The sequence below is a fragment of the Rosa rugosa genome, chromosome 5 (assembly GCF_958449725.1).
Source record: "Rosa rugosa chromosome 5, drRosRugo1.1, whole genome shotgun sequence".
Lineage (NCBI taxonomy): Eukaryota > Viridiplantae > Streptophyta > Magnoliopsida > Rosales > Rosaceae > Rosa > Rosa rugosa.
In genome coordinates, this window is record NC_084824.1 from 1,879,875 (window position 1) to 1,892,450 (window position 12,576).

A 12,576-nucleotide genomic window follows, 5' to 3' on the forward strand; every position below is an offset into this window, starting at 1 on the left:
GACACCCTCAAACCTCAGGGGGTAAACTGAAATTAATCCTAACAATTAATAGTCTTAAATCTTGACACTGATAGTCTGATACTGTACTATTGAACAAGAAAGGCTGCGAGTAATTATCTCTCTCTCTGAGAAAACCCTAAGGAGGCTTCAGAACCTTGAAAATATTCTCGTCCGGCGGCGCCCGGTCGTCGGGGGGTCTCCAGCCACACCGCCACCATGGGTTTGCTGCCGGACGGGAGGTCTAAATGCTCATGGGATTGTCGGAGGGAATTTGCTCGGGTTTTGTCACCAGTTCGGCTGGGTTTGTTCGATGGGGTGTTCCTGGCTTTACGGATCCGGTCGTCGATCCTCGCTGCTGGGTTCTCGGATCGTCGGTGCCCTGGATTTCGATTCGACGACTGGGTACGGTCACGGGCCTGGAACAGCGTTGGGTTTCTGTGCTGGATGCATCTCGTGGCGGCGTTGGCTTGGGACGGCTTGGAGGCAAGGCGGAGAGGGCGACGCGGGTCGGGCGATGTGGGTCAGCCGGAGCGAGGTCCGGTCGGTGGAGGTCCGAAGGGATGGTGGGAGGCAAGGTGGACTGGCCCGAACCAGAGTGATGGGCCTGGAGTAAGTTTTTCTTGGTGGACTTCCTATTGGGCCGCTAACTGTTGGGCTGGGGTTTTGCCCTAGTCCATTGCTATTTTGGGCTGGGGTTTTAGGCTCTTGGCCCAAACCTATGTTTTTAGCTTTTGTCTAATTACAATAAGTTTCTTGTATTAGAAACCTAACGAGTGTAGTTTGGCTTGTCTATTCGCTATGTTTCCATAGCTTTTAGGCTCGCTTTTAAAGTGAGCGATTAGTTCGAATATAGTTGGTCTATCCTATGTACTACTGTGGCTCCTCCACGAAACCTTGATCTGGCCATTGTTATGTGTCAGCGGGTGAGTATGTAATGGCCTTCTTGGCATGCGCTATTATCAATGGAATTACCATTCATTGAAAAAAAAGATATTGTACTATTGAACTCTATGAAGTACGTTGTTTCTGAGAAATCTTCACACTAGAACATCTTAATGATTGTATGTGAGGCTATATTTAGTTTAAAGATTTAAGTCATCCTTTTCTTGAGTTATAATAAATTCAGGATATTAGTTATTCAAGTTTCATCATTGTAATTTCACTATTTGCATATCACCAATACAATATAGGATACTACATACGATTAGTTATTAGTATAATGGTACTCATTTTATTATTAGATAAACTTCCAAATTCCAACCAAACCTAACATCTTAATATTAGCTTAATATTGAAAGGTCGGTAAAATACCTTCATCCATGAGAAGTTTGACATTTTTTTATATACTAGACAGGCAAATTAAAACTTACAAAAATGCTATCATTTTTAACTAGGGCTGTCAATGGGTCGTGTCGGGTCAAGGTATTTGTTGTGTCGCAAGATACAAACCCAAACCCAACCAATTTAATAATCGTGTCAAAAATTTAAACCCAAACTCAACCTATTTATTAAACGGGTTACCCGTTTCCAACCCACTTAACCCATTTAACAAATATATCGTGTCATGTTAGACAAAATGACAAATTTAAGGGTTAACAATGCGACCCATTTAACTAAAAAAAATGCATAAATTGATTAAATTCACTAAAAACTCTACAAGACGAAGAATATATATATATATATATTCATAAATAATTAAATCCAATAATTATAAAGCAAAATATTTCAAATTGTCTAATCCTATGATCAAATACTCCTAACGTCCAAAATTTCAAGAAGAAGTATAGCATAATCGGATTATACAAGTTCACTTCGTGTTGGCGGGTTGACCCGTGGCCGACCCATTTATTAAATGGGTCATGGCGGGTTGACCCACGGCCGACCCGCTTTTTAATCGTGCGGGTTCAACTCACTTTATTTGGCGTGGGTTTCGAGTCGTGTTATCGGGTCGTGTCGGAATTGACAGCCCTATTTTTAACGGTGCTTACATAATAGGTTTAACACAAACCGTTAAAAAATATATCTTTACCGTGGTGACCTGATATGTGCAGAAACCAATAATCCTCATTCAGAATACTAATGATTTCATTAGTGGTTGTAATGTAATGTCACAATGGGGATATTGGACCGAGTAGGTGCAAGTAGTGAGACCACAAGAGGAATTCTTCCCTGGCCCGACCTTGCTTGGTAGTGATACCACAAGCCCAAGACTGTGGGTGGTTTGGGCTAGATAATCATCCAACACCTGAGTTTCCAGAAAGCGGACACAGAATAAAGTAGGTCGTGAATTCAACGCGTGTTTTTGACTTTTTATCTTCTTTACTTAGGGCTTAGCTAATCATGACATCAGCTATCTATCTCACACACAACAGCAAACTACAATCAGCCATCATTTTACTTTTTAACCTTTAACCCAACATTCTCACTGTACCGCAAATTCATCTGGTTGTCGCAAAATGAGACTTGAGACCTTGAGACCCACCTCAATAACCATCAAGAAAAATTACATGAGAAGCAGAAAGGGAATGAAATATTCCTTTTAACACGATTGACTGGATGCAGGCTAGGCTAATCATGACATCAGCTATCTATCTCACACACAACAGCAAACTACAATCAGCCATCATTTTACTTTTTAACCTTTAACCCAACATTCTCACTGTACCGCAAATTCATCTGGTTGTCGCAAAATGAGACTTGAGACCTTGAGACCCACCTCAATAACCATCAAGAAAAATTACATGAGAAGCAGAAAGGGAATGAAATATTCCTTTTAACACGATTGACTGGATGCAGGCTAGGGTAAATAAACAAGGCCAGGAGCCCAGGACTGGGTTGGAGTAAATTGGTGTGGGAACCAAAATGTGGGTCTCTTTGTACTCTATGGCTCTTCCAAATTCATGAAAAGAAATACATTTGATTCCAAAGATAAAGACTTTTCGGGTTGCCCCAGAAAATGGAATCATAATCATTACCAGGGCAAAGTAAATGCATTGACATGATGATCACCCTCTTCTAGCTTATATAACCATTTTAAAATGAGCAAAGTTACCGGCGCGGCCGGGGCTACTTGAATTGGCTGACTAAAATGAAAAGTTACTACTGGTTTACTGAAGTGGGTCTTTGCTTTTTGCTGATCAGAAGCAGTACGAGCTAGCTCGACGATGAAATTAGTTATCTGCCTTTTCAATCAGGAAGCTAGTGAAAGCTGAAAGAAAGTGGAAAAGATGATAATAAAGTCCATGTAAAAGTTGAGATCTTTATCCAGCAATTTAGCTCGGGGTCAAACATAGTTTAATTTGATAGTGATTATAGATCGAGCTCAAGGCCTCAAGATGGTGAAACTCATTGTGAAATTTGATACGCTTGACAGACAATATAGTTAATCCAGTGGCACCAAAGATAATATGGATTTCACATGAAAGCCGAGACAAAGTTGATTTGTCATTGCGTGCATCAATTTCTTGAGACATCATAATTAACCATCCTTTACCTTCTTGGCATTTACTTATCTTCCTAAGTTCCTAAGCATCATCATTTTTTCCAGTTCTAATTGTTCCGCAACCTCCATCAACATGGCATCATTGGCTTGGCCCCAAACACATTATCATATAGATATATTATACTTTTAAGTACGTATGAGGATTAATCGGTTAATTTGTACTTGGCCTTTTTTTTTCCTTAATAACCCTAGCTGTTATATATATGTTTAATGCATGATGCATGGATGTTTATTCTAGTTAAGATAATTTTATTTTGAAATCAAAAGGTTATTGACTATGATTACAAAGATTTAGCAATTGAGAAGGTCGCTGAAAAAGTTACAAAGATTTAGCATCATGTAGAAATCTATACTTACGATATACAGTTCTAGCTGGAGGATCGGAAATATAAATAAATAACTCGATATTACACAGTTTTTAATAGTCTCTCATAGACCATCAAAATGATTATTTACACCAACAAAAGAAAAAATTGAAGGTAGGGTATAGAAAGTTCATGATGAGCGGTCATTCTTCCACTGTATATGTGTTTTGTATATAAGTACTTTTATATATAAGTTCTTGATTTTGGACCGTTAAATTTAAAATACGTGTTAATAATATACACTTAGAGCATTTTTAGAAGACTCTCTATTTTAGCTTCTTAGTTATTTTGGAGAGTATGTTTAGCTTTTTATCTATTTTAACAGCTGCACTAGACTCCTAAGTGGCTTTCTATTATAACTTTTAGCTATCTCGCTCATAAATATAGAGAGCGAGATGAGACTCTCTATAATTTAAGACATTCCTTTTAAGTTATTTTATGTAATTTATAAATACATTTAAACTATTTAATCTTCATTTAAAAAATAATACAAATTCAAAACTAGCTAAAATAGAGAACACTGATGCAGACGTATTTCTAAAGTGGCTAGCTAAAATGACTTTTTAGCTATTTTAGCTAAAATTTGACTAAAAATGGCTAGCATTGCTAAAGATGCTCTTAGTTACCTCAAATTCAAAGTATTTCTTTGAAAAAAATAATTATTTATTTAAAGAATGGATTTATTTTCAAGGTACGTAAACGTAATTAAAGAAAAATGTATGCATATGTGCTAGTACTTTCTTTCTTTCTTTCCTGGACAGCTAATCAGTAGAAGGAAAAAAATTGACTTTGGCTCTAATTAGGACTTTCTGGGGGGAGAGAGAAAGAGAGAGAAAAGAGAGAAAGACAATATGATGATAGCTTTATCATGATAATTATAGATCTCCATGTGGAACCTAGCTTCAAGTAATATTCGGCCGTAGCTAGTCATCAAATTTTAGTACCTCTTAGGAATTTAGTTTCACTTCCTTCAACGCAAAAAACACAAAACTCAGCTGCACCTTAATCATCATGTCGTCTAGTTCTCTCCTCTTCCTCTCATCATTATCCTCTCACTCTCGTCATCACCACCAGTTATCCTTCTCCTTCTGCTTTTATCACCCACCATGTACTGCACCAAAATCACTGCTACTCTCGAAGATCATCAAAACAAGAAGAAAGCGAAAGAAGAAATATCGAGAAAGGTTAGAGTAATCAGGATGGGTTTCCTGAAGAAGAAGAAACCCTAGCTACCTACCTATCTTTCATTTTTCAGTGATCTGTATATTCTGATAAATGAAGGCTAGCTTTGGTACTTGTTTCTCAGTTCTGTTCGATCTCTTGGGGAATTGAAGCGTTGTGGTCCGATTGTTTGCCAGATCGATAGATCAAGCAAATCTAGCTAGCTAGGCAAGTTTGAGAGCTTTCATCCATGGATATGCATGATGAGCTGCTTTAGAGAATTTGCTGGCGTCTTATTATAATTAGTTGTTATATGTATAATTAATCTGTAAGACTTTTCGGCCGTTCTAGATATGCATGTTTGGCTTAATTTGTTTGTTGATTGAATATATATACATATGTGTATATGCATATGTTCATATATGTGCTTCTCGTTATGTACGTGCTGGTGATTGGCAGAAATCCAGATCTAGCTTTTCTCTCTCTTTCTGGAGTACTAGATATGAACTCTCTCTCTCTCTCTCTCTCTCTCTCTCTCTCTCTCTCTCTCTCTCTCTCTATATATATATATATATATATATGGTAATTTCAAATCTGTATATACATGATGAGTATATATCAATGGCCGGCGCATATATATGTTCCCTGCTGAAGGTAAAAATATATATCTGGATTAATTCCCATTTGGATATATGTATGACGATAAAAAAATCGCTTGGTAATAGCATATTTTACCTTTAATGATCGAGTAGTTGAATTAATGTTTGATATGCAGAATATATATGATGTGTGTGTATAGATATATATCTTCAATGTTAATTGAATCCATATATAAATTTCAAATCGGTGATGTGCTAGAACACCTGCGCGCATATCCATCGATCATGCACTCGGCCGGTCTGGTCCGGTGATTCATAGGTTAGTGTTTCGTGTCCATTTGGTCTTTATAGTTTTCTCTGACCTTACTATAGTAGCATATCAGTAATTCAGTACCAGATCGAAGACACTCGTCTGCTTTGTCTTGTTGATGAAGATTAAAAATCTATAGCTAGCTCGATCCAGGCACATTATTAAGAAATGAATCGATCAGGTATATATTGATCGGTGTCGTAGAAATTAACAGTCAGTGATCAACTCGATCCATAGCCTCCACTAGAGCTCTGATTGAGGACATGTTCACAGACTGTGTTTGATTCGCTGAGAATTTTCAGTCATACAAGTATACAAAATTACCAACCTCCCTGCCTCAACCAACTAACGTTATCATTATGGACATATCTGAATTTCACGTCATATTCCTATGTTCACTCACTGCTGATCAAGGAAATTATGCTTAATTCACTTGGATCTACATCCAACGCTGAAAAGAATTATCTTTTTTTTTGTTTTTGAAAGGGGGCTGGTGCGGCTGCCCTCAAGTCTTAATTAATGAAATTGTAGAATACATGGGGGACATAAAGCCTGAACCCCAGATTACAATAAGCATTAAGAGAACCTTTTGAAATAATACCAGGAGTCTCCACAAAATCTATGTATTTTAATTAACAAGCATCAATTAGCAAATAGTGCTCGACTGGCTACTCTATTTGCTTTAACAAAATGGTGACATGACAAAAAGATAAATCTATCAAGAAGAAACATCGTTACAAATAACACAGCTTTCTCACTATGTTGTTGCCCGAAAACAAATCCGGCGACACTTCGTTTCATTCTGCCACTAGGAGGTTGCGTTCATTTAATCAAGTAAATGGCGGGCCAGACAAGGCACACAAAGTGTGCATACCAAAACAACGCCCACATCACCTTGCCAGTTATGAGGACTGCGGGTGCATCTCCACCACTAGCTTGCAGTAACCAGCCTTGCCGATCCACCCTCAGCAGCAGCTCCGACGTCATGAATGGTGCACGATCTGATTGCTAGCCATCACTCCCTCCGCCCACCATTCCCATCCCGCCAACAAGGAGCGCCGCCGGCCCAACTAGCCCCCTCCTCAGAGAGGCACCACATAATTAAGCTAAACCAAATCGAGATCCGATCCGAATCACACACACTAGAACCCATTCTCGCCGCCGCCCACTCTTCAATACCTGGCGATCGCCCGCTCTCCGACTGAATTGACCTCGACGCCACCCGCTTTCCCTCGAATAGTCGTTGCCCTTCCTTAACAAGGGCACCAAGCAAACTGGATGGCAAATCCACCACCACACTGCCGCCGCCACTCTGACTTAGCTCACCATCGGACACTAAGTCATCCTTTCTCGCCCGTCCGACTACGCCCCTGCGAGGGCGTGACATTGGATTGGGTATGCACTTTTGATGGGAGGCTGCTAGGGTTTTTGAGAGAAAAGTCTCGTTTTTTGAAATTTTGATACTTTTTAACTCTATCCTTGAATGTAAATTCAAAAATAGTTGAGCATAATTTACTTGCTACCTTATTGACTAGGCGAACACCACTCTCACATCATATTAGTCGACCGGATACGTACATAAACAATTTTGTTTTAGCTAAATGCTCCAACACTGACATAGCATTGAAGCAAACAATCCAAATTTCCAAACACGCATGTCTAACAAAACACAAAATTACGTTTAATACCGTCAGTCCATACTAATTAAGAGGGGCAAGAGTGATTTAAATCTAAAGAGAGAGCGTAATAGGTAACAATTGACCACAAGTTCATTAGAGGAGGAAAAACAATGAAATTTACATCAAAATTATCGTAATTAATCATTTCAGAAATAGTCAAAATATCTTCAAAACTAACTTATAGTATAGAAGTTTAGCGATACTTATATGGCGGAGACTTTATTGTGACCTATCTATTATTACAAAATTCATAGTATTACATTTTTGTTGGTTGGGCCTTGCATATGCATCCGGATTAGCCGTCAGTTCCCTATTTTTCTCGGCCTAGTCTTATTTTTTCCCATAAAAAAAAAAGGATTAATTTTAATTTTTTTTTTCTCTTTAGTTTTTGACCTTCGGTTTTAAAAAGGGGTCAAAGAAATTTGTACCAAAAAAACCCAAAAAGGGGTCAAAGCATTTCATTTGTTGCAAAAAGTCTCCAGTAATCCGACGTCTGAAATCGGCCGATCAAAAAACACTGCGTCAGCACCAAAAAGCTCCCATTTTTATTTATTTTCCCCTCTCTCTCTCTCTCTCTTCTTCTAATCGAGCTTCGCTTTTGGCCGGAATCGCCAATGGGATTAGGGTTTCTGCTCCGGTGATGTCTGGCTTTCTACCCCGAAAGCCCTAATTAGCTGGTTGAAAAAAGCTAGGGTTTCCGATTCCGAACATGTCAGGGTCTTCCAGGGGCCAAGTCACCATTACGCTTGGGCGTGGCCAGGTATATAGATATATCGATTACATGATTCTGCTACTAAAGATTGTTACCTTTATTGGTTAAATTGTTCAGTGATAACGAAATTGAATCAAAATTTACTGGAAAGTTTGAGTCTTTTTACATTTTACTTGTGTTTACTGAACAAGGTTTAGGCTTTTGTGGTTTTGGTGTAGTTGAAAGTTGTTGATTTGTGTCCACCATTTTGACAGGTAGTAAAGAGGGCTGTTTCGGGTTCGGGTGCTGAGTCTCTGCCCGCGGCCGGGACGAAACGGTCGGTTAGAGATAGGTTAGGGAGTAATGCTGATAGCTCTGTGTCGAATGGAAGTGTAGGCAACAGCAACAGCAACAAACGGTGTGCCCTTCTTTACTTTTAATGTTTTCGGGTGTGGAAAGCTCAAAGAATATTGTCTTGTATGCCGTGGGAGATTGTGTAGTGTTGATTCGATTAAGTAATGTGTTTACCCAATGTGCGAGTGTTATAGTTGAATTATGATATGTTTGGATTTACTGTTTGTATGACTATTGGGAATAGAGTTAAATAGTTAGCATCCTGTGTGCGTGAACTTCCCGCACAAATCATACTTATGATCTTGTTATACCTTTTCTGCAGCCAGCGAGGACATAGTGGTATGTCAAGTTTGAACTCCAATGGTTGTGATGGTAATAAGCTTACACTGGAGCAATTGCATTGTCACTGCATTACTTTGTTAAATATCTAAGTTTTAACCTCTCTGCCTTTAAATCCACAAGATCCATGCATTGGTAAAGACGACCTCCGGTTTAAACTCATGCAAAAAAATGCATTTAGACGGGCTCAGAGTGATGATGATGATCAGAGGCATGGAGATCTTCGTGAGAAGCTGTCAAAGGCAGTTCAGCGTCCTGTTCCTAGCATTGAATCACGGTCACGGCAGCGCCTGCCTGAACCACAAGAGAGTGGTTTTTTCGGTCGAGTTCCTTCTACGAGAAGTGCAGATGTTTTGCCTCGAGGCCCTGCTACAAGAAGTGCAGATGATTTGCCTCATATGGACTCGTTGAGAAATTCTTATTCTCCTTGGACACTGGACCATTTACGACAAAGATCCCCAGAAAGAGTTCAAGTCACTTATAGGGGTCTCTCCCCTCAGAGGAACGTAGAAGACTTGCAGAGAAGGCCATTAAACAGGACATATGATGACGGCAGATCTGTTCCATATATGAACAAAGATGTTCTAGACGCTACAAGGCCTGCGAGTACTGCACCTTTCATGTCTAATACTGCACTGCCTCCTGGACCTGCAAAGCATATGGCAGCCGCCCCGCCCCATATGAACCAAGTTCCTCCACTGAGTAGCACTGTACAGAAACCTCCATATGTGGTACATGTCATTTACTTTTTGCTGTTTGCTCTTATGTTTTGTTTCCCCTCTCTAGCTTAGCTTATTGAGTATTGATGTCGTAGTAACTGAGTTGAAGAAATTCTTTAATTTTATTTATGTTTGTGGTAAGAATATACATTTCAGAATATTGATCTTACTAGCTAACTAGGCATTATCTAGAATTGTAGGATATTCGGATTGAACTTTAAGTTCTGTGTGCATTGTGCATGTCAAACTTCTCTCCTATAGTTAGAAGCATCTCTATCAGTCATGTTGCAAGCATGCCCTGTCCAGTTGGTAGGAAAGACTAAGGACAGCAGGCCGTCTTCGAAGTTCTGTAAATGGCAATTGCGTGACCAGTTTCCTGAAATAGATAACTATAAGTGCTAAAATAGAGGCTGTTGATCACTCTAGTCCTGAAATTTGAAAGCAAGAAATGTGATAAGATGGTGCTGCGTTTGAGCAATGGCACATCAATCACTATATTAGTTGAGTATAGGTAGTGCTGATAGAAAAATAAAAACAGAACACAGAGGTTGAGAGATGAACTTGTTAGTCCTTACCACCTTTGGAGGATGACTATTCATTGCATCTGATGTTAGAGGTCGAGTTCCAGAAGCCATAGATTCTTAATCGTAAATAGTTTTCGGTAGGCTTTGCTTCAAAATACAAGTTGGATAGGCTGGTTTCTGGAGTGGTCCAAAACGTGCACACAGGCATTCAAGGTCAAAATGTTAATAAAGTGAAAAATTGTGCCATGATTATGCTTGTAGGCCTTTGTCTATGACAAACTTTTGCCTTTGTCCTTAGAGATGCAAGGAAACAACTTACCTTGCTATAATTCTGTTCCTGAGCTTGTTTTGCACTATAATTACTATTTACTTGAAGGGTTGCTCATATATAATGTAGTTTTGTCTCTTCACCTGATAACTATGCTGTTATAGAATATGTTAAACTTGAACTGTTTCACCATTTGGTTTGGGTTTTATTACACAATTCATGTGCTAGTCATCTGCTCATTTCACTGTGTGCAAGGAGCTACTTTTTTTTTTATACGAGTCACCACTATAATATTTGTTTCCTTCCTCAATTTTATTTATTTATTTTCTTTGAGTTTTTACCCTTTTTCTGGGTGTTATTTTTAGGGTGATGAACAACAGACAGTAGATGGCTTGCTGCAACACCTCGGATTGGGAAAATATGCCATTATATTCAAGGCTGAGGAAGTATGTTTCTTGCTATATTTGTTTCTAGTATGTTATGTGTTCAAATTTTTTTAAGGATATTTAGATTTTGGTTCCTAGTTCATAACATCTTTTTGTATACAGTATCTTATTATAGGTTTGTTGTGCATCAAATCTCTCATGTGTTTATTACCTCACTACTTGATAGTGGCATGGTCTTATGACTATGTTCGAGCTCATTTGGTACTTGGTAGTTGTAGGATCCAGCATAGGAAACAAACATTATTTCCCAATCATATTAGCGAAGCAGCACATATCTGAAACTGGTATTAAGACTTACCCAGATGGTTAAACACTGGAGTTTTGTTAGGTTAAATAGATAATTGTAAGTGAAGGAGACAAGAAGTTTCTAAAATTTTTCGATTCAGCTTATTAGTAACATTTATGATCTTGTGCAGATTGATATGACTGCATTGAAGCAGATGGGAGAAAATGACCTCAAAGAGCTGGGAATACCTATGGTATTTACATTTTTCTTTCCTTTTCTGTTCTTCTGTTAGTTTGCTCACATATGGATTTGCTGAGGTATTTACTGAGAATTTGTTGCATTAATACTGAGGTGTACTTATTTTACTAATCTCAGAAAACGTCTTTTAAATTTTTGTTTCTGTCTCACTACTACATTGCATTGAGATATTACAAATTCATTTGGTAGACCTCACACGTTATCAGAAGTCTGCCTTTGTGACATAAATTTTATCATTTGACATATGAGTTGGTGGTGTTGAATGTAATATAGGGTTTCATTTAGGTTATGGAGTAAAGCTCCATATGATGTTGTGTCTAGTTCTTATGAGAGAGATTATTGCAGGGACCTAGGAAAAAGCTTCTGCTTGCTCTCTTACCTCGTTCCAAGCGGCCACTGCCCACAAATATACGTTAGGAGTGGATTCATTGCGGTCATCAGTTACTTACCTATGATTGAAAGCTCTCTTGCCTCCTTCCAAGCAGCCTATCGCCACAGATATATGTTAAAGGCCGATATGTTGTGAGCATTAGTTAGTTTGCTATGATTGAAAGCTATGTTAGAAAGTCTTTTACATGAAATGATTCAGCTTCTGTACTAATCAGTTGCCATTATTTAAAAGTACGGAAAACTTCTTTTGTTTATACTAATTCATGGTAACAAGAAATTTTGCGATGTAGAATCTTTCGTTCCTTTTTCTTCTTTTTTATTTAAACTGGAAATTGTTTGACTGCTATTCATATATATTCATATATGATCTAACAAAGAACTTGAGCATGAAATTGAATGTTGTTTCCCGTCTTTCTTTTCTGCTCACTTTCAGTTACAATGTGGGTTGTCGAAATCTATGGATTTTATGAAGTACTACTGTACAAAAGGAATCGGATTTTATTTTATTTTTATATAGTGAAGTCTGTGGATGCAAAAATGTTGGCTTTTACTTTCGGATTAAAACTGAATTTATATTGTGATTATATAAATCTTCTGCTGCATGTCTGGCCTGGTTCTGAGAAATGAGTAGCCTACAAATGAACAAACATCTATGTAAAAGTCAATGTAAAAGTCAACTGTGTACTACTCCCCTTGTTTGCCACCACGAGCGAATTAAGGAGATTTAAAATACATACTTAAGAAC

General features: G+C 38.3%; 1 protein-coding gene across 2 annotated transcripts; it reads left to right on the forward strand.

The window, feature by feature from the left end:
* The first annotated feature begins 8,074 nt into the window (after nt 1-8,074).
* Nucleotides 8,075-12,116, forward strand: LOC133710895 (uncharacterized). 2 transcript variants are annotated; one of them, XM_062137032.1, is made up of 7 exons: nt 8,075-8,376; nt 8,583-8,725; nt 8,984-9,000; nt 9,124-9,731; nt 10,877-10,957; nt 11,374-11,436; nt 11,787-12,116. In XM_062137032.1, exons 1-7 carry the CDS (start codon nt 8,326-8,328, stop codon nt 11,856-11,858), a joined length of 1,035 nt encoding a protein of 344 aa, XP_061993016.1. In that variant the 5' UTR covers nt 8,075-8,325; the 3' UTR covers nt 11,859-12,116. The 2 variants fall into 2 exon arrangements, with proteins under 2 accessions (XP_061993016.1, XP_061993015.1); XM_062137031.1 differs by having other exon boundaries at nt 8,076-8,376; nt 8,984-9,033.
* The last annotated feature ends 460 nt before the right edge of the window (nt 12,117-12,576 follow it).